General features: G+C 48.2%; 2 protein-coding genes across 2 annotated transcripts; both read left to right on the top strand.

Moving 5' to 3' along the window:
• On the top strand, positions 1-4,456 carry LOC122373009 (apoptosis regulatory protein Siva-like). Its single transcript, XM_043350720.1, has 4 exons — positions 1-265; positions 2,706-2,887; positions 3,059-3,219; positions 3,684-4,456. Exons 1-4 carry the CDS (start codon positions 151-153, stop codon positions 3,730-3,732), a joined length of 507 nt encoding a protein of 168 aa, XP_043206655.1. The 5' UTR covers positions 1-150; the 3' UTR covers positions 3,733-4,456.
• A 3,664-nt stretch (positions 4,457-8,120) lies between these two features.
• On the top strand, positions 8,121-26,369 carry LOC122373014 (transmembrane protein 145-like). The gene is made up of 7 exons (XM_043350732.1): positions 8,121-8,253; positions 9,487-10,254; positions 10,677-10,842; positions 16,679-16,912; positions 17,421-17,558; positions 24,262-24,523; positions 24,843-26,369. Exons 2-7 carry the CDS (start codon positions 9,770-9,772, stop codon positions 25,256-25,258), a joined length of 1,701 nt encoding a protein of 566 aa, XP_043206667.1. The 5' UTR covers positions 8,121-8,253; positions 9,487-9,769; the 3' UTR covers positions 25,259-26,369.
• Positions 26,370-27,172: the final 803 nt, after the last annotated feature.

Genomic DNA, 27,172 nt, shown 5'->3' with positions numbered 1-27,172 from the left:
GCGTTTGATACATTAGTAGCGCATTCGTCTTTCTAAGAGAAAATTTCTGTTTCAAAAAATGTTTCAGTTGGAGAGAAGGAGACAGAAAGGACAGAATTTCGACATTTTTGTCTCATAGATATACGAAAAATTAAAGAAAGTTTTAGTGCAATGAAGAGGTCATTTCCCTTTGATGATCTTTTCTCCGTGCAGTCAAAGATGCATATCGGAGAGAAGGAAGTCAACCGCGGCGTAAACCACACTGCCAACATGCATAACGTTTATGGTAGGTTTTGCATCTTTTGATATTGGGATGTAATCGGTTTCAACTTTTTTCGTAGCTGTTTTGGACATGAATTCAATTTCATTTAACTAGTAAACCCAACAATTTCATAAATCGCCCTGGCCCGGGCTGACACTATGGCTCGCAAGTCGCAGATTGATGCTCAGCAGCTCAAGTTCAATATCCGCACTAACCCTTCAGGTGAGGTGGCCGTTTGGGAGAGGCCGGACAGGTGCCCTCCGGCTCATAGCAGTGCACGCATCACTGAATTACTAAAAATAAATTGAAATAAGCCACGCTTTATGACTAACAGGTCCCGATAGGCGATATTCCCGATTTTGGGTCATTGACCTGACCTGGAAGGTCAACCGATGACCTAGGACCTTAAAATTGGGTATCATTGGCTTCCTCTTGTGACGGGCAACATGCTCGTTTTTCCGTGAAGCTCTAGCTCCATCAGGGGCCAAACGCGAGGGGGGGGTCGTACCAACACCCCCTTGTGCCGTTGAAGGACTGAAAATGGCCTGTGCCGGCGAGGGTTAAGGCCCATTATAAAAAAATATGATTGGGAAAAGTGAGCCATCGCATGCATGTATTTTTGGCGTCACTTGTCAGCTCATTAGCTGTGTTGAACAAATAAGATGGATGGACAAATTATTCACAGCGGACTCTGCTGCTTGAGCCGCGGAAAAGTGGTGGTCTGGTGGCTCTCAAGGCCAGCCAGCAGGCAGCAGCCATGTGCATCTTGCGCTGCCCCTGCCACTGAGTGACAACGTCAAGCCTTACCAAACCCTCACATGAGTTGAGCGTCTCTCATTTACTAATGCTGCATAACACAACGACCTTAAATTTTCGACAAACTTATTAGTTGCGTGAAACATACCCGATAAACCATTCACAGTATACCTTTTTTGCGGCTTGAAACGGTGGAGGGGTGGTCTTCAAGCCCTCCCATCGGCCATGCGCATCTCGAATCTCTCCCATTGGTCGTGCTCATCTCATCTTACCGACCGCCGCGCCTCGCAGAGCCGAGCGGGCGCCTACGCGGATGCGCCGGACGCGGCTGACGACAATGTAACGTCACTGGTCACCCACCTGGGCAGTCAGTCCGTTTCCTGTTGTAACAGTGGCACTTGCTACCGGGGACAGCCGACACTGTGGAAACGTGGATGGGGCTGCATCATCCCTCTCCTGTCCCATGCCACCCTGAACCTTAGAGGGGGGGGAGGGGGCGAACGAACATGATTGTGATTAGCGTAAGCCTCTGCCTGGGTCACAGCAGGGGACAACCCACGTGATTAATGGGACCACCAGCGCTGGCATAGTCCGTCCTGGCCACCAACCGCTCATTTAGACCCGAGAGCACACTGAATTACATGTCGAAGCTTTAGCAATGTTTTTCATCTATCTTATCTAGTCCGCCATATCCGTTACCAAGCTAAATTCGCACGGCACCCCCACCAAATCCGCACCACCTGAACAAGCCCGCACCGACGAGATCCCGAAATTAACATGCTTTGCAGTTTGCAGACCGGGGCCTAGGTAAAGGGTAAAGTTACTTGTGTTGGTTATTGATATACCCATCACGGTCCCATTGACAATGACAATGTTTTATCTAGATGGCGTTTTTACGAGCGAGCGAGCGCAGCGAGCGAGCGAGTTCATACTGAATTAAGGGAAAATCCTGAGTATGAGCGGCCGGCCGTGGGCTTTTCAAAAGCTAATATCTTAGGAACGGGACATCCGATTGACAAGCGGTCTTCTTAACTGAATGTCACTTGGACGTAAAAGTTCTGTGGTGTAATGGCCACCATGCGTTCTTGCCAACCACCGCACCTGGCGCGTGGTAAAGTTGGACATTTTTTAAGAACCCCCAAAATTGCAACCTCAATAACGGCACAACGGTTGGGCCGATTTAATTGAAACTCGGTACACAGTTAGGTCTCCATCAGATAATTCATCTGCATGTGTTAGGGTTAGGGTGCTACTGCACGTGCGCACGTGCAGGGGGCGTTTCCAGATCTCGAGAACGGCTGGGCCGATTGCGCTCAAATTTGGTACACGGTTGAGGACCGGTTAGTAGGGTGCCGTGCAAAATTCATTTTGGACCCCGTTTGCACGTGCGCACTTGCAGAATGCCGCTTCCAGATCTCAGGAACGGCTGGGCTGGGCCGATTGCGTGTAAATTTGGCACACCGCTAGCCACCGGTTAGAAGGGTGCTTTGCACAAGCCCGTTGGAAGTACCCTCTCGCCCTTCCGCATGTACAGGGCTCACTATCTCGCTCGCTCGTTCTTCGCCCAAAAGGCGTTTTACTGGTTATATAGATTCATTACTAGCTGTGAATACAATACTGAATACCTTCCCTAGCTGCAGATATATCCAGTCTGCGTCTGATTGTAATGCCTAGTGCTTTCCTTCACCTTCCTGTTGATCTTTTTCAGCTAGAACGATGCAGCTGCTGATGGAAGGATCGCGGAACTTATCCAACAACAATGTGTCCAGCTGCCAGGTCAAGATGTCCGTGGCGCCACCTGTTGACCGAACGAGAACCAACAACCTGCGGCAGATGGCGCTAACTGCGCACGGCAGCATCCGGCTGGCCCCTCCGGCTGAAGTCTGTTCGGTAAGAGAGATAATTACGGTCAATGGGCGAATGTTTGTTGGATCAAACAGTGTGTTGCAGATGAATGTTGTCATGTTGCTGTTTGAAGTTTTTTATCAATACTGGGTCTATGTCTATTGGTAGCCGCAGTGCATCGTCGGATCGCCTCTGGCTAACATCCGATGTTCTCAGGGATCCGGCAGCGCAGCAGCGGGCCCGAGCAAGTGTGCCGCTTGTCCCTCTGGTGGCGTCTCCGTCAGCTGCAGCTTCTGCGAGTCGCCGCTGTGTGTCGCCTGCGTCGCCACGTGCGCCCGCTGCGCAGGAGCCTTCTGTCGACACTGCCGCGTCGTCCTGTGAGTAAACTGCTTCCGTCTGCTGTTTTTCTTGTATGTGAACTCACCGATTGGCGCTCAGCCGCTCACTGAGTGCTGGGCATTTGGGACTGGCAAGTTAACCGCCCAAATGATGAACTCAGCAATCAGCATATAGTAGGCAACAGCCTCTGACACATTTATCATTGGCACAGCACTTATGTTTTGATGGGCTTTTCATTATTTTTTTTTCAATCTCGTGATAACTGAGCAGTGAGCAAACCGTAGCTCCTAGCCTGCTTTTTCCGTTCTTTTATATGTAAGTGTGATTGAAACATGTAATATACTTCTTGCTCACAAAAAATATCAAAACAAATGACTTCAGCTCCATCCTGGCATCACAAGCAATTTTATTTTGGTGTGCAAAGCGACTGTCGCCCACTGTCACGCTTATATTTGCTTAATGTGCCTTGGTGTAATGCTGACATGAAACGACCCTTTTTCAGGTACGAACAGCATGATGACGTCACAGTTTGTTTGTCTTGTAACCGTTAAATGCTATTTCGTTCCGGTGATGTGTTGTGTCGCCGTGTATGCAGCCAGTCGTCCGGCACCCTAGCCGAATCATCAATGGTCGTCTCCAATGGGATTTCTAATCAGTTTGCTCCCCCTCCTGGGTCATTATCTGATCCCCTGGGACACTGCAGCCGTGCTCCAGTCGGTGATGGTTGCCCCTACCGCTGCTACCGGTGCGTGCAGACGCTCGTCTTTGTCACGGTGGTGTGTAGTGGATAACTCACGGCTGCTAATTAGCAGCCGTGAGTTATCCACTAGACGTAAATTATAATTTACGTCTGACTAGCATAATATCGCGATCATTTTGTCGGCATTTTTTATAGGTTCGTGCCCATCGGTTTTGTGGTGATCCTCCTCAATATAGGCGTCTGTTTTGACTGAAATGTGCCTAGGCAGAGTTGTATGACGATTATTGTGCATATGGTTTCCGTTTGCTGGTGTTTGATGACACTGTATTTGCGAGTGTTATTTTTATGCGCTGTGGGTGTATGTCATCTGGTGGCCATTGACGACACTGAGCTTCTTCTCATCGCATCACTCATTAGGTCTCATTTTATGTTCCACCTGTCGCAACATCGAAGGTACTTTCATGGTGAAAAGTCACATCGGGCCTGTAGTGCGAGTTTCTCAGTTGCATCCTCGCGTAGTGGTGTGATATTTTGTATGTGTTACATGGTGATATGTCAATAAATGGTGAATCATGTTTGCTTTGCATTTTCAACAATTAAAAAAGTAACAGGATGGGATGGCCGATAGGAGTAGGATGCCATATAGATGTCATACGCTACGACTTAGTGTGAATTATTTCGATATCTTTATTGATGGGTGTCGCAATACGATGTGAGCTCATGATGTTCGAATGACAGCCCAGGATATGTCTATCGCATGTATGCGTGTTACTTTATCTCGAAGTGGTCGATCTACAGTGCTCGTGGAATTTGCATCGAGTCGAACACATTCCGTAACACTTGGCTATTAGCAGCTACGTAACGGCTGTTCATGCTTCACATATATCGTTGTACACCTGTGGAGTGGAATTTCAGCCCCGCTCGTGTCCCAAGCAACCGTACCGGCCGAGTGTGCAGGCATACGGCGACTGTTAGTGTCATTGGTCGGATGGTCGGATTTCGTGGCTACAGGTCGGTCTTTTCAGGGTCTGTATGTTTCCCATTGTTGAGTTCGAGATGCACTGCCCTCTGCTTTTCTCTTGGATAAATCGTTTACCTTTCGCTGGCCGCTTAACCCATTTATGCCCAGGAATATTGACCATCATGAAAATCGACGAAATCAAAATATGTTATGTTCCTACCAGGGCCTTGTATGGAATCGAAAATAATTTTTGCCTGCAGCAAAAGTTTCTCGAGAAAAACGTAAAAAACATGCGTTGCGAAATCGCAACGAAGGGCACACCGGGCGCCATCAGCGTTGCGAAAACGCAACGACGGGCACATCAGAAGGACATAAAGTACACTGAACTGCCGTATATGCTAATATGTTTTGACAAAACATCAATCAACTGTTGACAACTATTGCTTGAAAATGCGGAACCCACATCCGTCATGCTCTATAACCCGCCTAAGAGCCTCAGTGAGGAAGCATAACTTCATGATTCGCGAACGGGGAGATGGCAGCACGGTCATTATCAACCATTTACGTTGTCCATTGCTGTTCATTTAAAGTTGTGGTCGACACGTATCCAGGGTGATGCTTTCTTTTTGGAAGCTAGACAGATCCATTACCTCCACCTATCAGACCCTGCACAGTGCACACTGAATACAATTAAACGGAGGATTGGGAGTAAACCAGTGCCTCTCGTATGCGCGTATATCCGCAATCATTTTTAACCACCCTCCTAGGAGTAAAGTTAAATTCCATTGCAGGTTAGTCGTACCCACTCTCAGCAAAAAGAAAAAAAAGGACCGATCCGGCTCTAACAAATTACCCGCGTAAGGCGTAGCGCATCACAACAAATCGACTCCCAGTTTATCATGTTTTCACCTAATCCAAAATTTTCATGGCCCCACTCTCAGCGACCTTCACGTGTAACCTCTTTCTCGAGACAATGCCAGGACAGAATGGTGATTCGACGTCAATCCGTCCTTTCCATCTTCAGGATAGTTGAATCCTCCTCCACGCCTCATCCCCCTGTTCCGGGCTGGACCGGCAACGTGTATCGCAATCGGGCAGCTCACATAGGAGCGCGCCTGTAGCCGGGTGCAGTGAGTGCTTGGGAGGGGGAAGGGGGTGGGTCATGGGTGGCGGCTGCCCACTGGGTGGGCTCAGTCTCCAGTCTACGATTGACCGTGTCCGGTCAGACAAATGTCTCCCCTAATTCCAATAATCCTGCTAGCTCTAAAAATGGTCTGAATAGATAAAAAGCCTATCAAAGTAAGAAAACAGGCGTATACTCCACATCAAGTAGCTTATGAATCTATGCGAGTTATGAATCCTAAAAATTATTATTTTCCCATGGGTCCGCCTTCATTACCCCTGCCGAAGGGCTCAGCTACCCTCAGAGGGGGCCTATCCCACTATTTGCCGACCCTCAGTTATCTTTTCTAACGTAAATGCTGGTAGTCAGCAGATTCTATCCAGAGAATGGCGATGCCTATCTGTCGCCTGATACCAGAATACATCCCCGTTATTCATTATTTATGCACAATGTACAATGTACATAGTAGATCCAATTTCCAAAGGACCTAATTATCTCTCAGCTCCGTTAGCATCGCCGACCGTTTGATGCATGGGTCCTTTTCCTACCATGCGATTTTCAGATGCATGGGAACACATTGCTTAGTGAACGAACAGCCCGAGGCCGAAAATCTGCGAGAGAAAAAGAAAGGAGTGTTTGTGGCTGTTTGAGCCAGCAAATATGAAATGTGTCGCAACATTTTACGTGCGAACGCACCTTGCACTAAACATACCTATATACGTCCCTCATGGCATAGGCGGCGGAGCGGGGGGAGGGGGCACCGGGGCACCGTGCCCCCCTTGATTTTGTCATTTTAACATTATCCTGATAGGCGTTGCATGGAAATGGAAATGGAAAGAATGAGACCAAAAGTCAGCAGTGCTCCCCCCTTAATTGAAGATGTTCCGCCGCTACAGCCTCATGGCTACAAAATGAGAGAGAGAAAGAAAGAGAGAGAGAAAGAGAGAGAGAGAGAGAGAGAGGGGGGAGAGAGTTGGGGAACGAGGAGGAGAGGGAGGAAGATGGGGGAGAGAAAGAGAGAACCCACAGCGTATCACGAGTGAAGTCTACTGTTGATATTCATACTTCCGCTACCCTGCCAATGTGCCCATCGTTGCGTTTTCGCAACACCGCTGTCTTTCCGATGTGCCCTTCGTTGCGTTCCCGCAACGCGACCGTAGTCATATTTGAAAATAGTCACAAACCCTTTTTGTAGCATTATTTCTTAACAAAATGCATATCTACGCTATTGTAGGGACTCTGCAGAATATGTTTACACAATTTTCATTACGATATTATTAAGCACTTAGCCTACTTATCTTGGTTTTCGTGACGTCATCACTCACAAAACCTTCGACTTCCCTCTGGGAGCTCTACTAGGCAGTAACTTACCGGCCGCACAGACTTGTAACTGCGTAGTATCATGCGCACAACCATGCTACACACGCTGAAACTTGTCTCATCGGTTAGTCTCTTTTACACACTTCTCAAGCTTCGATCACGTCGACGCTTGCTTGCGTTGCGAAAACGCAACGAAGGGCGTAAATGGGTTAAGATTGTTATACGCTGTTCTGTGGCATTATTGTACAGTGCAATGCGCGCTGCCAGCCTGAGCTATTTCGGTGCACGCAGCACTGGAGGCGCTACCCGGAGAATAGCCATAAAGACAAACATTCAGCGCAGCGAGAAGATACTTGGGCCCTTGGCCGCACTACCCATACCCAATTGTGGCAGTCAAAGTGAAAGGGTCACTCCATGAGACATGAGTGGGTCTTACACCCAAGATTAGGTACTTTGCTACCTTACACCTCATTTCAGCCAGATGGCTTCTGCCTTCTTGATGGCTGAGTGGTGTAAGGGTGCCCGCTCGCTCGTGATTCAAATTTCAAAGGGTTATAGGTTTGTAGGCTGTACTTTTTAGGTAAGGTTAGGTCAGGTAGGTTTGTTTTGGTTTGGTTAGAAAGAAACATCTCCGGTCAGGCTGCGCCTCTCCTTCGTTGGAAAAACAGGAATCTTGTCTTGGGGAAAAACTGGGGAAATCCAAGGGAAAAACTTTAGGGCCTTGGGAAAAACGAGACATGCGATACTGGAGAAGTACTTAGTACTTGAATCGCCGAACTCCCACCTCTACATATGTGCTTCCATTTTTGGCGCAGCTGCTACATTCGTCTTTCTGCGCATGATGTTGATGTCAATGTGTTGATGGCCGACGGGGATGAACTAAAATTATTTACTTTTGTTGCTGTCTTATCATCCTAGAGTGATTGCGCTGGTTAAAATTGTCAAAATCCTCTTCTTACCAACTTGTGGTGAGTGTACTCTAAGGAGAAAATGAGATGATAATTCAGACTAAAAACGGTTTGCTAAAAACAATGGCTTTGGCGGTGGAATGTAACGAACCAGTCGAACCTTGAGTGCTACAACCTACGAGTTGAAGTATTTTTTCGTGATAAGTTCGGATGGCACTTTGCCTTTCAGTTATGGTGGCGAAAATAAAAGCACCCATGGCATGAATCAGAAATCGTGTATGGTAGTGCCATGTTGATGATCCGCACATCATGCTGACAGCTGAATCCAGAATATCTCTTGTTTTTGAATCAATGTTGATTTTTCCTAGCTATATCAACATTGTTAACAATATAAACTGAGTCAATTATATGCATTTTGTAGCATATTATTTTGTAAGTTTTGTAGCTCTTGAAAGTTGAAGCAAAGGTGGTGTGATGTGGCATGTCGGACATGTCACATCATGCTAGCACTAACACTGCCATGCTCTAAAATTATGTATAGATCTTCAGAGAATATGTCAAATTGATGTATGATAGGTTATTGAAAGTTTGACATAATTGTCTTAATGTATTAAGATATTGACAAAGACCTAAGATTGCAATTGTGTGTCTCATACAGTGGAGTAGGTAGGTACAAGTTAAAATGAACCTGATAAGCCTTTTCATGTAGTTTGGAAGACCATCATGATAAGCATTTAGCACCAGCCACATGGATGTGTTTCTTAACATTTTATGCTGAATTGAGACATTTTGAAGTGAGGCAGTCAGCACTCAGCAGTGAGCTCTTTATATCACAGAATGGTGCAAACTGCAAACTGTAGACAATGGTATGGTAGCTTGCCTACATCAGTGCCCAGTGATTTTTTAAGACCTTTGTCTATCAAATCACACATTTTCAATGGTCAGAATCTACTTCTTCATCCCAAATAACATGGAAACCATCATCATCATCACACTTAGGTGCCTACTGGGCATTAACAAGAATATGAATTCTGTCTTACTCAATTTAGATAATCTGCTTATACTCCATCCATTTCATGTACAACACATAACTTAGCCTAGCCAATATTGATTAACTGACACAGACACTGACATGAACTTGCTAGAGTTGCTGTAATCTCAAAGTAGATTATTATGATGATACCTATTATTTAGGTCAAATCATATATCTTAACAATAAACAATGATGTGTCTTGTTATCAAAGAACTAGTCTGACAATGGTGATCTATTTTACCTTATCTTTCTCTTTTCAGATATTGCTGTCAAGTGTCAAGCCTTGGATCTCTATAAAGAAACTGAACTCTGAAGTTTCAACAGACTGACTTTGCAGCCCATCCTACATGATCCTGACTCCTTAGCATCTGCAGGTGTTCATTATATTTAGCAGCAGCAAGTCCACAAGTCAGCAGCATAGACACCTTGCTGCTTCATCTTTGAAATGTCTTCCCATTCATAGGGATCACATGATTTGAAGACCATTTCTAAACCGATCTCACTACCAGCTGAACTCCTGAAGCCAAGGAGGCCACCTCATCCATGATGCAGAATCTGTTATCATTATCACTGCTGCTGGTAGTTCTGGCACCTTTTGTTTCCCCTCTCCGCCTCACAGGCACCTGGCATTCAGACTCCTTCTTCCTCTTCCTCTCAAAGTTCGGCTTCCAGCGCACCAGCAGTCCAAACCGGCGCGACTCGGAGGGGCACATATTCGGCAACGTCACCACCGTGTCCGGCTCGGAGTCTGGCGAGCCGGGCGCGCTGCTCGCCGTACTCGACCGCACCTTCTTCCTCGACTTCTACACCAACAGGAGCTGGCCAGCGCGAGACGCCGCCTGCCGCCGCATGTTCGCCGGACTGTCGCGCGTGGCCTACGACGCGCGCTGCTTCGATGATGGCGAGGAGGACTTTCTGCGCCGCGTGCCGTGTCCGCGCGGGGCGCTCTGTCCTGACGAGGACGCGCCGGAGAATGTGGTGACCGGTCACCAGTTCACCTACTCGATTCAGGACGTCCACCAGCCGAGGTAAGCGGAGGTAACTGGAGATACCTATTGAGTTGGCGTGTGATTGTGGGCAGCAGTCGAGGCTAGAGTCGGACTCGTGTTGTGAGTGGCTTAGTGTATGCATGCGTTAATTACGTGCTGTATCCCTGGATATTTTGGATTGCTGGTGAGTTGGGCAGCTTTCTTTTCCCTTGAATTTCGCCCTTTCTCATTTTGAGCTAATCTGTCAGCTGTCGTGTTAGGTACTGAGAGTGTCAAAATGAGATGTGTGTTGTTGGCTTGCAGCGGTTATTTTCCTAGTTTTTTTTTTTTACACACCCTAACATATACCGAATGTTTTCCCTACCTATTCCCACCGTCGGCTCCGGCTGTCGCTCGGTAATCACTCACCCCCCTCCCCCTGTCACTCGGGTTTAGCCCTCACCAGCTTCCCCCTACCGCAGGTTCTGGTACATCAGTCTGGTGGCGTGTCACCGCGACCCGGTGACGTGTGAGTGGCGTCATACCCGTCAGCCAATCAGCGTCCAGTACGACATCTGGTTGGTGAACGGAGACCCGAGGAAACGCGCCCAGAACCCGCTCGAGTACCAGTTCTCGTTTGATGAGCAGGTCAGTGGACGGGGATGCGGCCTTTTTGTCGTCCCGAGGAATGGAGGGAATGATCGGAAAATACTGAGGTGATATGACAACAGGACGATCTATTGTCATTTCAAGCTGCTTTAGCTTACAATAGTCTTTCGCAAGGTGATTGAAATTTGTCGTTGTTTGTCCTTGTCAGCACCGTGCTGCAATGCTATGTTCAGTTGACATGTAATTATCCATCGTAGGACATGACTTAACTCGTAATTTACAAAGAACGAATTTGCTCTTGTTTTTGACCAGTTAACAAATAGTTCAAGCTGCTTGTGTTTCATATCGTAATGGAAATCAGCTGATCCGAACATTACGGATTATAAACGCTCAGTCGACAACGTCACGCTACCGTTAATGCAAATTGTCATCCCCAGGTCCAGACGCACAAGAAGTGCGTCTGTCGAGTCTCAGTCCTTCAACTGTTTGCAACGCATGTTGAATTATTGTCATCCGGCTGATACTTATTTGTCATTTCGAGTTTTCTTGAATATGTTTTGTGTCATTGAGCGCATTTCAAGACAAAATTAAAACGACGGAAATGGTTAAGCTCTCTTGACTTGGCATGGTTTCTGTATTCGCAATGCAGCGACTGACAGCAAGATACGGCTATCAGAGGCGGTAGCTCTTAGCGGCTGTCTGTCGTATGTTGTGTAAGGATTTGAATGTCTCAGGATTTGAGGTTCTGCCGATATAGCTCGTACTTCGAGTCTCAGTCGTTGTAGTAGTGGGAAATGTCGTATGGCTTCTATTTCTTCTTTTTTCCTGCAGAATCAATGCAGGCAGGTTTGGTGAACTTCATTTCAACTGTTTGCTTGTGCAATGTTCATAACCAACTGCGCTGGCCACCTAAAAATAGGCCGCAGTTGTAAACTGGATCAGCCCTGGCGCTGTGACCCATCACTCATCAGTTCCAAATACGAGACTCGGATTTCAGCTGAAAGCCACCGCCCATCAACCACATCCCATCCCGTCTGACTAACTCCGCGAATTCCGGGATAGAGTGTGCTACTTACTGCTACTGCACAATTGCTACTGCCCTAGACGTTATACGTTTGGCGACTCGCTCAATGCTGAAGGCGTCGGACCGAGTCCAAGTCTCGTAGGCGTGCACTTTTTCCCGTAAATAGAACGCAGAATCACACAGTTGGTAGAGCTAAAGTATATTACCGAAATAGTTGGCTGTCGGTTAAGGAGGAAAACGCATCATCCTGTGATGCCTACATCTGTGTTCAGGTATGAGTTACAAGCAAAAACGGACACAATGTTGTGTCAAGTGTCCGCTACAACGGCTAAAATCCGCAATTAATGACATTTGTTTTCCTTAACATGAGAGTAAGTGGGTCGACTGACGGCTCGATGTGTCTACAACGGGGATGTGTTTGATAAGTTGTGTAGGCTCACATTTTTTATTCTAGCGGTGAAGCAGACATACCGTTCTCAGTGGTGCTCCGGCTATTTTTTTTTTTTGCGTGAAACGAACGGTATTTTAAAGGAGCATGCGCTTGGTCGGCAAGAAGCCGTATGCCAGACATCGTAGCCGCTGCCCTGTGCCAAACAATACATTCGCCAAGAAGCAAGTATCTCATCTAGGGGTGGGCACTGAAACTAGGCAGGATATGACATTCATAATGGGTTTTACTCAGGTTTTTGGTGCGATAACATCTCTGGTCATTTCGCTCCCGATTAGCTACCGCGATTGAAAAAAATCTGTTGTTGCTGGTGTTTCTTTTTCCGCGGAATTGGAAGTGAACATATCAAATCAAGATTATGGTGATTAACTCAAGGATAAATATCACATAACTGATCATTGATCGATGATTTCCCTCATCATCGATGAGGAGCACATCAGCTCAAGGAAAGGACAATGGCGGAGGACCACTGTGACCGTGCCGGCGGCGCGGGCGCACAGGCGGCGCTACCACTCGGTCACTGACAGTCGTTGCCGCCCATGGTCGACCGCGGGGAACTGTCCGCTGCTCAGCCCGTCATCCGTCATCGTCGGTGCGTCGTGCTCCTCGGCTCCCGTCGCTCTGGACAGCGCTCTGACCAGCGGGATCCGGGCGGCGCGGCGGGCGGCGGCGCCTCGCCGCGCGCTCCGCACCAGCCGCCGGGTGAGCCGGTCGGCCGTGCCGAACAGCGAGAGCACCGAGAAGCCAAGCAGGAGGCCCAGGTAGCCGCCCGTGTCTGCCAGCAGGTCCTCCACCTGGTAGGTGAGCACGGTGACCATGGTGCGCCGCACGCGCCGCACCGTGATGGCCATGCGGAAGGTGTCGTTGGTGATGACGGTGACGTCGGCCAGAGGGCTGTAGCTGTAGCGGTCCTGCGCGCACGGCCGCGGACAGCCGCAGCCGGCTATCGGCGCGCTGCTCTTGTCCCGGCCGGCTGTCGGCTGCACGAAGCGCCGGTAGGCGACTGAGTACCGCTGGTAGTCGGAGGCCATGCAGACGGGTCGCCGGTCCGGCCGGCCGGCGCTCGGCTCCAGACTGCAGTTGAGCGAGCGTAGGAAGCAGCGCCGCTCGCAGTCTGGCTCGCTGTACTCCGGGTCACCCTCGCAGGGCAGTCGGCGCAGGCTGAGCCGCTCGTCCCGGCTCACTGTCAGCTGAATGTCCGGGTTGTCCAGCACGTTACGGATCGGGAAGAACGCGTGCATGTCCACGTCGAGCTTGAAGAACAGCGGTGTGCTGTGCACGATCACCCAGCAGCAGTACTGGCCGGCCGGGCCCCCGCCGAGGTCCACCTCAAACTCAGTGTCGCGCGGCAGACTGAGGAACAGTTTGGTCGTGTTGGGTTCGAGCGTGGCTCCGGTGACGCCGGTGCCGGTCCTGATGAGCCGCCACCGGCCGAACTGGCCGGCCGCCTCCGTCTGCCGGACGCTGCCGTTCTCGGGCTCCGAGATCTCTATCTCTCCGGTCAGCTGTGACAGCGTCAGACTGTTCTCGGTGAGGAACTGCAGCAGCGTGCGGTTGCCGTACAGGGCGCGCCGCTCGTCCGCCGTTCCGTTCCGCACCACCCTGGCGACAGCGCGCGGCAGCGGCGCCGCCGGCACCACCGTCAGGTAGGGCGGCGCGAAGTCCCAGTCGATGCGGGGCCGCAGCGCGGTGGGCTCCGAGAGATAGTGGCTCAGCTGGCGGCCGGTGAGCGCCGTCCAGCAGGTGAGCAGCAGCAGCCGGGCGGCGTGCAGCGGCAGCCGCGCCAGCCGGCACCGCATCGCGCGCCAGCACACAGCGGGGCGCCGGGCGGTCGCACCGGGGACGTCTGAGCTGTCAGCAACAGACCAATCTTCAACAGAGACGGCTCGCTGTCACAGCTGATCCAACGGTGACCCAACAATTCACAAACGGTGAGCGATCGCTTCCCCGCCAGTACTAACTCCTGGAGGTCGCGCGGCGCCTGTGACGGCGCCCGCACAGTCACCGCGCGCGGCGAGCCCGGCACACACTGACCCCGTCTGGGGCGCCCCGTCGCATTCTCATCCATTACCGGTCCCGAGGCGACCTGGCTTAGTACGCCACGCGAGACTTAGACGACGTCGCAATTAGCCGGGTCGGAATTGTCGGTTGTAGTTTGTTTCAGGCGCACTGGAGCTGATAGCATCGTGAGCTGTACGTGGGGTGTAAGGTGCAGGATCAAGGCGAGGCTTATGGTCCATGGTGTTATGTGTGCTCATCAATCAAGAATGAAGAATGTTACGTAGCTGTATTGGAAGGATGTAGTTTGTTTCACTCCACGTCTTATTGTCGGTGTTAAGGTTGACGAAGGTGTAGGTATCGTGTTTCAGAGGTTATTAACTAGCACTTGCTCTAAGAGTGGATTTAGCTGATGGCACCGATGATAGCCCATGCCGACCTTGAACATTTTAATTTGGTTAATTTGTTGGAAAACGCTGAATGGAATATAGGCCGCACTTATGATCCAGTTGATGAGCCGGAACCTACCGCGATGGTATCATGCAGCACACGCAGCCACTCACTTTCCTATGAACGACTTTAGTGCTCATGCCGGTTACTCTATTCTTTTGCTAATGTGGCATCCAGTAATTGTTAATTTTCCTGACTAGTAATGCCCGTAGCATCTTCGATGCGCAAAATGACCACCGCAGTCGACGCGCCCGTAAACCCCAATGAACGAATGAATATGTGATGATTCATTTCAATGCTGGAGATCTTCAATAATCCGGGCTTTCCACAGTCGATTTGATGAAAGGGTTTCGGCTCTGTGTTCACCTCAGCAGTTACCACCCCCTTCTGCCCCTCTCCCAGGACTCTCTGGAGACTCATGGGCCTATGCACACTGTACAGGGTGTCCCATAAGTTCGTTCTCACCTTTTATTTGCATGTAAAACATAGTACATTGCGTTTTGATATGTTTATAACCCCTCAATGTGCTCCCCATTTCATAGGCAAACACATGAATACATGCTGCGACATGCCAACCGGCATGTTTGGCAGCATAGCAGGCTTGAAGTTAGCCCAGACGGACTTGGCATGCGCCGTGAGCTCCTCAATGCTGGAACACCGCTTCTCTTCGACGAGCCTCGATTTCAATATTCCCAACACATTTTTATGAAATTTGGATCCGATGAGTTGCCTGGGATGTGATCTTGCCACACACGCCTATCACAGTCTCCTGGCACTGCTTTTATGCTTTGCTTGACCTCTGCATTGATGCACTGTCTTGCTTGAAGATGGGCCTACGACCTCCCGGATGCCATTTTCTACTAAAAAAATGTGGTCATACTTGCGGTTCAAGTTAAGCTAGAAAGCTGAAACTCCTCCTAGATCTTCTTGGAGAAGCGTTCTGCGTCCCAAGACTGTTCCTGGAGCATCATTCGCAACGTGATCAGTGTCTGGACGCATATTACCCCACATTACCGTGACCCTGGCCTTTTGCATAGGAATAAAGCTGGATGATACAAAGGCCTTTTCCGTCGCCCATATGGGACCGTTTTGGGGTTAGGACGGGTGTTTTATCTCGAGCACGGACTAGGTAGTCCAGATGACCACATTGATGTCATCGACCCTCCAGTTTTTTTTAGCCTCAGGCATAACGAAACACTTGTTTGGCCATTTTAAGACGTTTTTGACTGTTTTGAGCCCTCCGGTAAGTAGAGCTTAAGTCACCTTGAGTTAGGTACCCCGAAATGATACTCTTAGACAGCTGGTTATACATCCTGGAAAGCCTGTTTACCAACTTTCTAACGCTAAGACCTTTTTACGGCCATTTTGGCGCCACACAGTTTTGGCCACATGGCTCACTCGTGAAAGCTGACAAAAAAAGAGCATAAACTTGCAGCGATTGACTCCCGACAAATCATCGGCGTCACTTGTTGACTGTGCGTCCAGTTAGCGACAGACATTGGCTACATACTGGATGGCCTCAATCACCCTCAACCGTCGTGAATGGCCCAGTGCGGTCTAAATACCGAGACGTTCCCGTATCAGAGACCTCTATGTTGTGGCGTAAGCCGTCTCCAAAGGAAGTGAACTCTCTGGCAAAAAATATTTTGTCTAGACGAATTAGTTACCGTGGAGCACATTCACAGTTGCCATGGCAACCCCAAAAGTTCAGTTTCAAAATAAATTAAGCGTGGCTTTAAATAAGAGAGCCTCTTAAAAAAAAAAATAGGTGAGAAGGAACTTATGGGACACCCTGTAGGTGACCCCTCCTCAGAACACTGTGGAGGTACGCCTGGTTTCCCTGGGCCTGTACAGTGTACACGTCACAACTTGTCTCCTCTCCAGGACACGGTGGAGGTCCACCTGGCCTTCCTGGGCCTGTACACGTCACACCTAACCCCTTCTCCCCTCTACAGGACACCGTAGAGGTGCACCTGGCCTTCCTCGGCCTGTACACGCTGCTGGCGCCCTTCCAGCTGTATGCCTCGCTGCGCCAGCGTCACAGCCTCACTCGGCTGTTCACGGGCGCCCTGGTGACCGGCCTGGCCGGGTGGATGCTCCGCGCCGCGCACAGCGTCAAAATGGCGCTCGACGGCGTCGGCTGGCGGCCAGTCAGCATCATCGGCGACTGTCTCAACATGGCCGCTCAGGTGTGTACCCAAGTATGTACAAAAGGCTGCACTTGTGCCTGTACTCGTGGCTTGAAATTATTCTAACAATACAAGTTGAGTGTTTACGGGTTCGGGATCTTTTTCTACTCTTCAACTTGCAACCGACCTGAGGTGCTCATAGCATTGACATGCTGTCACCGGTCTTTCGCAGCTCCTGCTGCTGCTGTTGCTGACTGTTCCTTGTTGCTGACGTTGTTCCCTCCCCTTTGCAGCTGCTGCTGATGCTGGTACTGCTGCTGTTGCTGACTGTTCCCTGTTGCTGATGTCGTCCCCGGTCCTTTGCATCTCCTGTTGATGCTGTTGCTGATTGTTCCCTGCTATTGATGCTGTTTCGGGTGTTTTGCAGGCTGCAGCTGCTGCTGTGCTGCTGCTGATTGTTCCCTGTTGCTGACGTTGTTCCCTCTCCGTTGCAGCTGCTGCTGATGCTGGTTGTTGATGCTGTTGCTGATTGGTCCCTGCTACTGATGCTGTTCCCTCTCCGTTGCAGCTGCTGCTGATGCTGGTACTGATGTTGCTGGCTCAGGGGTGGACGGTGCGTGATCCGCTGATCTCCGGGAACCGGCGAATGCTGGCCATCTGGGGCGTGTACGGCGTCATCAGCGTGGTGCTGTACGTCTGGAACCTGGTCAGTACCTGTCCAACTAGATCTGGGGGACCCTGCCTCCCGGAGTTTATCGTTTATTTGGGTGTGGGCAAGATTACTTTACTACTCAGGTTGGTTCACTAGGGAAATAAAGGCGCCGTGGTGACGTCACGGATTTGGTAGCAATCTGGTAGCAATTTTTGCAGACATCAATGGCGCACGTGTTGTTTGATCGTCGCCAATACTATTTTACTGCACTATTTTGTTATTTCACTGCAATGTATTGTACATTGCATTTGAAAATTAAAATAAAGAAATATTCGTAACCCAGCAAGTCAGTTATTCTTTGAGGCAGCACTCTGTCAGCATTGAGCCTTCAGAATGTGTTATTTGATAGACTTTCCCACATTTTCTCTACTCTTGTGGAAAACTTTCTTAGTCATCAAAAATGTATGCACATATGAATAATAAGAACTTCATTTTCAAAGTTTTATAGAAATAAGATTTCACATTACATTATCATAAGGCTACCTGTCCATTTCGTCCAACCAATTAAATATTCATCCAGCAGAAGGCAGGTACCTCTGAGAAGGTACTGATATCTCTTATCTACTGTTGTACACCAATATTTCAGGAAAATGACAGAGACTGAGAAGCTATTAAAACTTCAGCGTATGAAAGGGATGTTATGGCTTATGCACATTGAAAAACATCAGATAATGCTTTTGAACAATCTCATTCAACAGCACACATCAATCCGGCTCCTGGCTTGTCAAGGAAACATTCCAAAATAATGCATTATTTTATTTCATTGACCACCTTGCAAAAGACAAACAGCAAACACATCACCACCAAAAACAAAAATAGTCAACAGGTAGGTACCAGCTGATCTAGCCGTGCTGTGTCATGTGCCTTTGAAAAACTTGAGCAGTCAGGGTTGAATAAACACCCCAAACTTTGCCATTCATGCATGAACAAGTGCAAATTCTGGTCGAGCATTCAAATAAAAATGAAACTAACAGCATTGTAGGTTACAATTATAAAAAAGACAATTACAAAAAAACAGCAGAGCTTACTCTACAAGGCATAACCATTAATTTTATAACTGACATCCAAATTCGCATCTCCGAAGTTTAACCCACCTACCAGCCACCTGCACATTTCTGCGCACATGTGCTGCGCAGTGTGCACAGTCACTACACATTACACAATTATGAGAATTAAAATAGTTTTAAACAATCAAGCAAGTCAGGACTGGTATGCAGATTCACAAGTTCTCTCAACATCTTCAATTACCAACAATCAAGAGCACCTTGTGATCTCAGTAACTCCGCAGATCCATCTTCTGTTTTCCATTTTCAGTTTTTAATTGAAATATAAGGTCCAGACACATGTTGCATCATTATGTTTCAACAATTATTATGCTTGAACTTCTGATTTTTCATGTGAACTTCACTTCAAAAGTTGATTCAATTTTTAAAGTTGATATAGGTAATTTGTATATTGCTACGATCACGGCGCACCAAATCACAGATAACTTAAAAATAACCAAGCAAAAGCCACATTCTTCAGCAAACTATGAGAGCTATCTGATCCATGCTGCGTTGAAATAATTGAAAATCGCCAAAATCAGTCGAAATATGACAATTAAATTAAAGGGACCCTCCCACCTTAACATTAGTTTTGAGTTGAGATAGCCAAGTTTGCGGCCAGGCTCAGAAACCACCATTTATCCTGGTCGCAACCCCCGCAGCTTTATGGTGTTCAAGAAATTTCTTCCCTTTACTTGCAGGGTGGGACCAGCGTGGTCCCTATCTCTTAACCATTACGGGAATCTGATGACGTCATCAAGCTTTCGAACGTCCGTTAAATGTTTGACTAAAACGTTTTGTAGCACGTGGTGGTATACGCTGCTTTGCGCGCAACAAATGCCGCACTTTCAAATAAAGTCGCTAGGAACAGCGGGAATCCCAAAAAGTAAACAAAAGTAAAAGTCTAATATCTTGAAAACCGGTGAATATTTTTCGATGAAATTTGGTAGATATTCGTTTTTGCTCTTTCTGAACCGAGCGACATCACTTTCATGCCAATTCATTAACTTTTTTGAAGGTGGGAGGGTCCCTTTAATATAAACTTCACCAAACTCTGATTTGTGAGGCAATGCGCAACGCGTATTTACAAATTGCAACCGAGCTCCGCCGTAGGGTATTTTATTTGCGCCGTAGTGTATTTCAGTTGGGGCATTTTCTACCATACAGCTGCCTGAGCTTGGGGTAATTACAATTTGTCGGCGACGTTAAAAAATGATGCACCTTTTTTCGCAGTATAGGTTATCGCATGTGCGTATTTTTGCCTTTTTGGTTGCGCTTTTCCCTCGCCCGTATAGGGGGAGGCGTTGAGCGGACCCCATCGGTTTTTCGTGAGTAACTCGCGTAAAAACCGTCCGATCGCGACGAAACTTTCAATACCCCCGATTTTATCAATTTTACTCCTACCCTGAAAATTTCATGACCCTGACCCAAATGACCTTTGACCTGTGACCTATTTCTCGAGACCATGTTTGGCCCGAATCGCGATTCGGCGATATGTCTGCTCGCATTAGCCGCGCGTTTGCAGTCTTTAAGTGGTTTCAAGCGTTGAAACATGTGATATGATGCTCGTCCCATGCATTAGGGTGGGTGTCACATGAAAGTCAGGTCAGCTCAATGACCTTTGATGACCCCGGTTCACTTTTTCGAGTTTAACATGTTTCTAGGCTAGTTTTTGTTTAGCTGATTTCGAATTTAGCAACCATTTGAACATTACAGGGGTGTAACGAAATTATCCGGACATCTTTCTTCCCGCTGTTATTAAAAAGCAACACATTCTGGTACTTTTTATTTTGACTGAGCATGTAGCCACCTTTCATAAAAACACAGTGGCGAATGTTTTGGAGCATTTCAGCCAATGGATTCTCCAGCAAACTGGCTTTGACGCGGACCAACGCCGTCTAAACCTGTGCCTGCGGTTGGGCGGTGCTTGTGGCGGGCGTCTCTTCAGTCACCTGCTGAACAAGAGCCCACAGGTTTTCAATTGAATTGGGATCGCGACTTTTTCCAAGTCATAAGCGTTAGCCCAGAATGATTGAAGGTTCTATCGGCATCACTTCCCGTTCTTTTAGGGACTTTTAAGTAGCGCGCCGCCCCGCATGAAGATAGCGTGGCTTGAATCAGGCATCAGTGCGCGTTCAGAAACCGAGCCCTCCTATACCGTCTGGTTGAGCGCCTCCGACTATTCATTAGCCAGTATGTTTCTCCGGGGTAATACTTGACGTTGATGGTGGTATTATGTGACACTATGTCCTATTGGAGGATCGCTAGGCAACTGAACATGCTCCAGTTCTGGATATTGTCCGGATGTTTGACGGCGGTGAAGGCCAGCAAGTTCGAGCGGCTGGCCGCCCATACATGGCCGATTTGACGGTTCAAAGGATAAAACAGCTCGAACGGCTACCCATCCAACCAGACCACCTCACCCTTATCATTCTTCATCCAGTGGACGCGATCCGGCGTGAGGCGAAAGGATGTGAACTGGTTGTTTTCCCGTCAGTTTCGTTGTCTTTTTCAGTTTGAAGGGCACTAGAACCAAGTTAAAGGGCGGGTAGCGGTAAACCATGATATGGGATCTCTTATTATCTGACTTGGTAAGAATTCGAGTCAATTTGCAGATTGATTGGTGCCGTTTCCTTGCCGCTATCCTGACAACTCTCCTCACCACTTGACAAAGGGCGGCTTTTGTGGTCGCGACCGGGCTGAGTCTGCCACCGAAGTCCCAGCTTATTACACCTCAGGCAGATGTGCAATTGGCTGCTGCTGATGTCTAGCTGCTGGCAGACCAGCTTCTGGCTCATGACGCCGTGGATGCCGCCATGCAATTTTACCACGAAAGGAGAGATTGTATCCCTTTCTCGCAACTGCCTTGGACGACAACTACCATGTGAACCCGTCTGTGAATCGACTCCTACTCAGAGCAACAGTCACATGACAAGGTCAGGTCACTGCTGAGTTGAAAACCGATAGCAGAGGCACGTATTCATCCAATATTCCCACTTCTAACATCAGAAAGTATGAGGAAACTGTGCAAACAGATATGGCAAAAAATAGATGTCCGGATAATTTCGTTACACCCTGTACTGAAGTAGTTTTAGTGCCTTCGTAACAAGTTACGAAGCTGTCAGAGAAAAAATAGCGTTCTGCCCCTCCAACTTTTGCTTATTTGTAGAACTTCGTTGCTTAGCAAACCACTATGTTGTTCGCATTGAGGAGCTTTGAAATGTCTGTGTAATTCAAAATATTAGTTCTGTAATTAAAAGAATTGATTCAGTGTTGCACATAATCTAACTTAACAACCGAGCATTGCAGGTTTGACAGCTTTTTGCCCAACCAGCACCACCTTCCCTGGAAAAGCTCCACCCTTGCCTATGGGGCAAAACATAAGGGACAAAAACACAAAACAAGACAGATAAAAAACAAAACAAAATGAACTCATTACCTAATGAAGTACAGTCTGGAGCAAAAACATAGGTAATAGGTATCTATGTCAAATTAGAATGAAAGATTAAAATCAACCTGACCAGGTCTTACAGTCTGACCTGATCCTAACCGCCTTACTTCACCTAACTTAACCCAATTCAACCTAACCTACCACAACACCTGCAGAAGTACCTTCCTGGAAAATGATGCCTAGGGAGGTGTCCAATTGATTGGAATATTACCATGATTGCTTGTCAAAATGTGTGTCATCATGCTCTTGTTTGACAAGTGATGTATAATAAATGTGACATTCAAAAATGGTCTCCTGACTTGAGTGACCAGAATATTCAAATGATCAGGGTACAATGCTGTGCATCATAGTGCACACTAATCATGCTGTTTTTGTGTAGGCCCTCTGTGCATTATTGTGTACACTGCCATGTGCACCTTAAGGAAAAAAAGTGACTGGTGGTACAAGAAAAGGGTTGCGCAACTGTGAAGTTCATGCCCTTGGTCTTGCTGGAGTCAAATGCCTATAGCTATAGCAGGATCAGTGAGGGCTGTAGACATGCTACATACACTGTGAATTGAAGATATTGGCACAAAGTTCATCCATAATTACTATGCTTAACACCAAATGTAAGAAGCAACATAAATGCCCAGATGATACAGCTCTCTGGTCAACATCACACAAATTTATTGACATACTTTGCAGGTACATATTTACATTAATAGCAAATACTTTCGATTTGATTCAATAACTAGGTGCTAGTAAGCTTGCATTTTTGTAGGTACAACAATGAACATATATTTAATCATAAAAAAAACTTTATCGTCGCATTCATCACATACCTTTTTACTGAACAAGTACATATCTACCATGCAATGATTCTAAATTTTGTCCGAAATCCACATATATCTCAACTGACACATTGAAATTGAAATACCCTAGCAAAACCTAGAACTGTACAAAAGAAGAATGCAATGCTACAAGAACTATGAAGTTCTGAAGTTATTCTCACATGCTCGAATGTTGAAACTCTACTTTTGTCGTCCATTTCCACATTTGATTGAGCCATCATATAGAACTGTTTTCACTCTTCAGTCGTAAGCTTTTGCACAAATCTTGAATTTTTACACATCATCTTGAACCATGCTCCAGTCTTTCCAACAAGGTACTATGGAACATCAAAGCAATTTTGATTTGTTACAACAGCTTCAGATCATGATAGGCTTGAAGTTTGTTACACGATTTGCCAGACAAACCTCTACAAAATGTGTATCAATTCCCAAACTAAGCAATTGATTATATCAGTATTTGCAGTTTCCACACAATGTTTCATAATATTATTCGATTTTTATATCAAGAAACCCAAATAATCCACAAACTGTAATTGAAACACCCCCACTTCAAGAGTTCACAGCAATAACAATACAAGTTCAGAAGCAAATAAACATTGCGCCAGATTTCGTATGAAACGCGCCATCATCCTGAAGTTTCTACCACAGACGGTAGTTCAACCGCAGCCGTAGTGCGAAAACCCCTGCCCACCTTACCCCACGGCGGAGCTCGGTTGCAATTTGTAAATACGCATGCGCAACAGAAATGCGAGGGAATATGGTAGTAATCTGGTAGCAATTATGAAGGATTTCCCCTGTAGCTGATAAAAATCTCAAGAAACAATTTTTTTAACGCAGAGGAAATCCTTCATTATGAGTTGCAAGGACCATTTGATAGGCCCATTTTAGTCAAATATAGGCCGATTTTTTCGATTTCAACCCCATTTATCGTAATGAGACGAATCCATTGGCTTAGTGGTACGTCTTTTGAACACATGTAGGCCTTAGATTTCTCCTTAGCCCGCCTGAAACACACCATGCTTTGCATGCATTTCTATGGGTGAAGGAAAATTCATGCGCCGTGATGACGTCACGGTAAAGGAATTCTGAAGCTCGTGAACGGGGGCTGGGTGTGGGAGCGGTCAGACTTTACTTCATTGGGTCGGGAGAACGTCGGAACTTGCCTCTCCCTTGGTCTGTGCGTAGCCAGTATCCGCTCCTATTGGTTATGAGGGAGACAAGACAGTGTTTGTAGTTTGTATTGTACCTATAACGGGGCTGTGTTGCGCTATTTTCCGTTTACCATGCGGTCTGTTTCTATTTAACCTGCCGTTTTTTTCTTTATCGGCACACACTGACCATGATTCACTGAGCTCACTCCTCCCCATTCTCAGACGGAGGTGGACGTCATATACGACATTGACGAGTACCAGACGTGGCCGGGCTGGCTGGCGCTCTCTCTGCGGCTGCTCATCATGTGCTGGTTCCTCTGGGAGCTACGAGACACTGTGGCCAGCCAGCGCGACCCGGACCCGGGCCGGCTCCAGTTCCTGCTGCACTTTGGTGCCGCCTCGCTGCTCTGGTTCCTCTATCTGCCGGTGGTGGCGCTAGTGGCGCTCACCATCAGCGCTCTGTATCGGCATAAACTGCTCCTCGGTGAGTTTGGCTGGGGATGGGGGGGGGGAGGATGCTGCCGAGATTAGCCGAACCCGGAGGATGCAGGGTGAGGTAGTTACAGCAGGCCGGTTGTTATAAAAGGAGTGGGTCTTAACATGGGTCTGTTTTGTACACAATATTCATCAGCGTATATTATGTCGTACGCATTGTAAATATTGCACTTCCAGTCTTGTAACAAGACTTCATTGGTCATTAGTTACGGAGGTCGTTATGGGTTATGGTTTGGTGCTTCACACAGATTAGGCTCGTCGAACTTTACTTGCGACAGGTGACCTGACTCCTCTTTCCTCTTTTACAGCTCTGTCCGGCTCGGCAGACTTCCTGGCGTTCGCCATCATGACTCAGCTCCTGTGGCCGGCACGCTCGCGAAGCTACTTCCAGTTAGACACACCCGAGCTAGACGTCACAGACGAACTGGAGGAGTTCAGTCAGGCTACACACGTCCTTCTGTCAGAGGCGGGCCGCGCCGCCAGCCCGGACCGGCCGCCCGCGGGACTGACACTGCCCCCGCCGCCGCTGAAGGACGGGCCGGAGGAACAGCAGGAGCCCGAGCCATGGCCGCTGCCCGATGTGACCCGGAGTAGTGGTGAGCCGGGCCGCCAGCCGGCCGAGAGTAGTGTGTTCAGTCCGACCGATGCGGCTGGGAACGATACAGAACTGCTGCTGCTGGAGCTGGCTGACGAGAGGACTGGGGGCGCCAGTGTCCAGAGCTGAGGGCGCTAGTGGTACGGACTGGGGGCGCCAGTGTCCAGAGCTGAGAGTGCCGGTGGTACGGACGGGGGGCGCCAGTGTCCAGAGCTGAGGACGTCTGTCGTAAAGGCTCAGACTTTTTTATCTGAATGGGACTAGAGCCGCGAGTGATCCGGCTGAGGGCGCCAGCGTTCCGGATTAAGGGTGCCAGTGGCAGTGACGCGAGCTGAGGGCGCCCAGTGCAGCGTTTGAGCTAGTCACGACCGAACCCAATTGCTAACCAGCCTACCGGGCTGGGTAGGCGGGGAAAAGTCATAGCGTCCTGGAGCTTCGTCGATAGATGTTTTTTTCCATGAAGTTGCTTATTTCGGAGCTTCGTCGACTGGAGGGGTGAGCCACGAGAGTCTGGCAGTAATTTCTGTCACCCGCAGCCGGGCTGGCATTGGGCGACATCCTAGACATGCATTATCGTGGAATACTGTTGACAAACCGGACCACCTTGCCATGCAGCCGCCTAGTCCATGATTGGGTCTCATTGACGAACAAACTATTTACGTGATCGACAGTTGACAACCTCCCAACCTCCCACTGTTGTAAAGGGCATTTACGCTATACGCTTCGACATATACGGTTTATGGATGTTTAAATGTAGCATGATAAGTGAATGCTTATCCCCGCATGGTTACCAACCTTTATTTTTATCTGAATGCTCTGCCATGCAAGAGGGAGCAGTGTGTTGTAATGTCGCTCCTCGCTCAGTACATAGTCGATATTCCTTAGCGATTAGAACGGCACGAGCTTATCAACTATGGCAATGTGTATCACTGTGATATGGGAAGACAGTGAACTGGTAGTGTTACACGTCTTGTGTGGTCAATGCGTGTGAATATTTAGCTTCTTGTGAGCACCCGATATGGGCATTTGCCATTTATGAGCCATGGCCGGCCTTTTTTGTGGTTGCTGCAATTTAGTATGATTCGTCGTGGATGGTTGTGACTTGTGAGGCTAATGTACTGCGAATGATCTGTTCGGTCCATGTCCCATCCCACGATCCGAACAGTTTGCCTGCTTGTCTGATTTGAATGTATGTACGGCCCTCCAGGTATAAAGTGGTTGGTTGCCAACATTACAATAAGCGATCTGCATTGATGAATACGTTTAATGGCTGTTGAAAACCATTGCCGAAGTTGTGCACGAACCCTCTTCTCATTTCTATTGAGTCATTTTACAGGAGTGTCTCTGTCATTGAAAGTTATTACACCAAAAGCGCATAGGCTAACCAACCACTCTTTTGCTGGAGGGCCGTACTCTCCCAGTTACCACAGTGATACCAATCAGTAGGTTTCGCAGCGTCTACCTAGGAGACAATCTAGCTGACAATTATCCGGGTTTTGAGTATACCGCTAAAAGTACTGATTTCAACAAGTTTAAGACATGCTTCGAGTCATGAGGCATGCTCCGACCCGTCCCGTGTACTGACTGCCCAATTGTGATCCATGCATGTGATATATCGGTAGCATTTAGAGGCATTTCAGGAGGCTAGGACTCGCACTGGGTAGTGGTTTGATATTCGCTAGCCACGACCAACCCAGTGTGTCCACCAGTTGTGACCGTCTGTTGACGGTGCAGCGTCCCCTGGTGGTGTGACTATCGCAACAATGCGGCTTGGGCCATTCGGCACTGTCCTTTGTAACGGGTGGGTGATGCGTCCGGGGTCCGCATCATCCGCTGTTATTTTTTCCGCTGTTTACGTGTCCGCTGTCCTCTGTGCCCGCTTTTTATCACATATACGCAACCCACGTAGTCTACTATCCCCTTGTCCGCCTTGTCCGCTTAGCCACGGCAGCGTCCGCTCACCCCTGTGTCCCTATGTCCGTCTCCGCCTGTCCATGGATTCCCCCGTACCAAGACATTGAGATCACCCCGCCGTGTGTCTTC

This window comes from Amphibalanus amphitrite, unplaced genomic scaffold (assembly GCF_019059575.1).
Source record: "Amphibalanus amphitrite isolate SeventyFive unplaced genomic scaffold, NRLGWU_Aamphi_draft 001431F_arrow, whole genome shotgun sequence".
Lineage (NCBI taxonomy): Eukaryota > Metazoa > Arthropoda > Thecostraca > Balanomorpha > Balanidae > Amphibalanus > Amphibalanus amphitrite.
This window is presented reverse-complemented; position numbering and strand designations above follow the sequence as displayed.

Excerpts from the sequence above, each read along its gene's own strand:
- LOC122373009 (XM_043350720.1), top strand. The coding sequence starts at position 151 with ATGAAGAGGTCATTTCCCTTTGATGATCTTTTCTCCGTGCAGTCAAAG. Across the intron at positions 2,888-3,058 it reads CTCCGGCTGAAGTCTGTTCG|GGATCCGGCAGCGCAGCAGC; the intron begins GTAAGAGAGATA and ends CGATGTTCTCAG. Across the intron at positions 3,220-3,683 it reads CGACACTGCCGCGTCGTCCT|GTACGAACAGCATGATGACG; the intron begins GTGAGTAAACTG and ends ACCCTTTTTCAG.
- LOC122373014 (XM_043350732.1), top strand. The coding sequence starts at position 9,770 with ATGATGCAGAATCTGTTATCATTATCACTGCTGCTGGTAGTTCTGGCA. Across the intron at positions 10,843-16,678 it reads AGTTCTCGTTTGATGAGCAG|GACACCGTAGAGGTGCACCT; the intron begins GTCAGTGGACGG and ends TCCCCTCTACAG. Across the intron at positions 17,559-24,261 it reads TGCTGTACGTCTGGAACCTG|ACGGAGGTGGACGTCATATA; the intron begins GTCAGTACCTGT and ends CCCCATTCTCAG.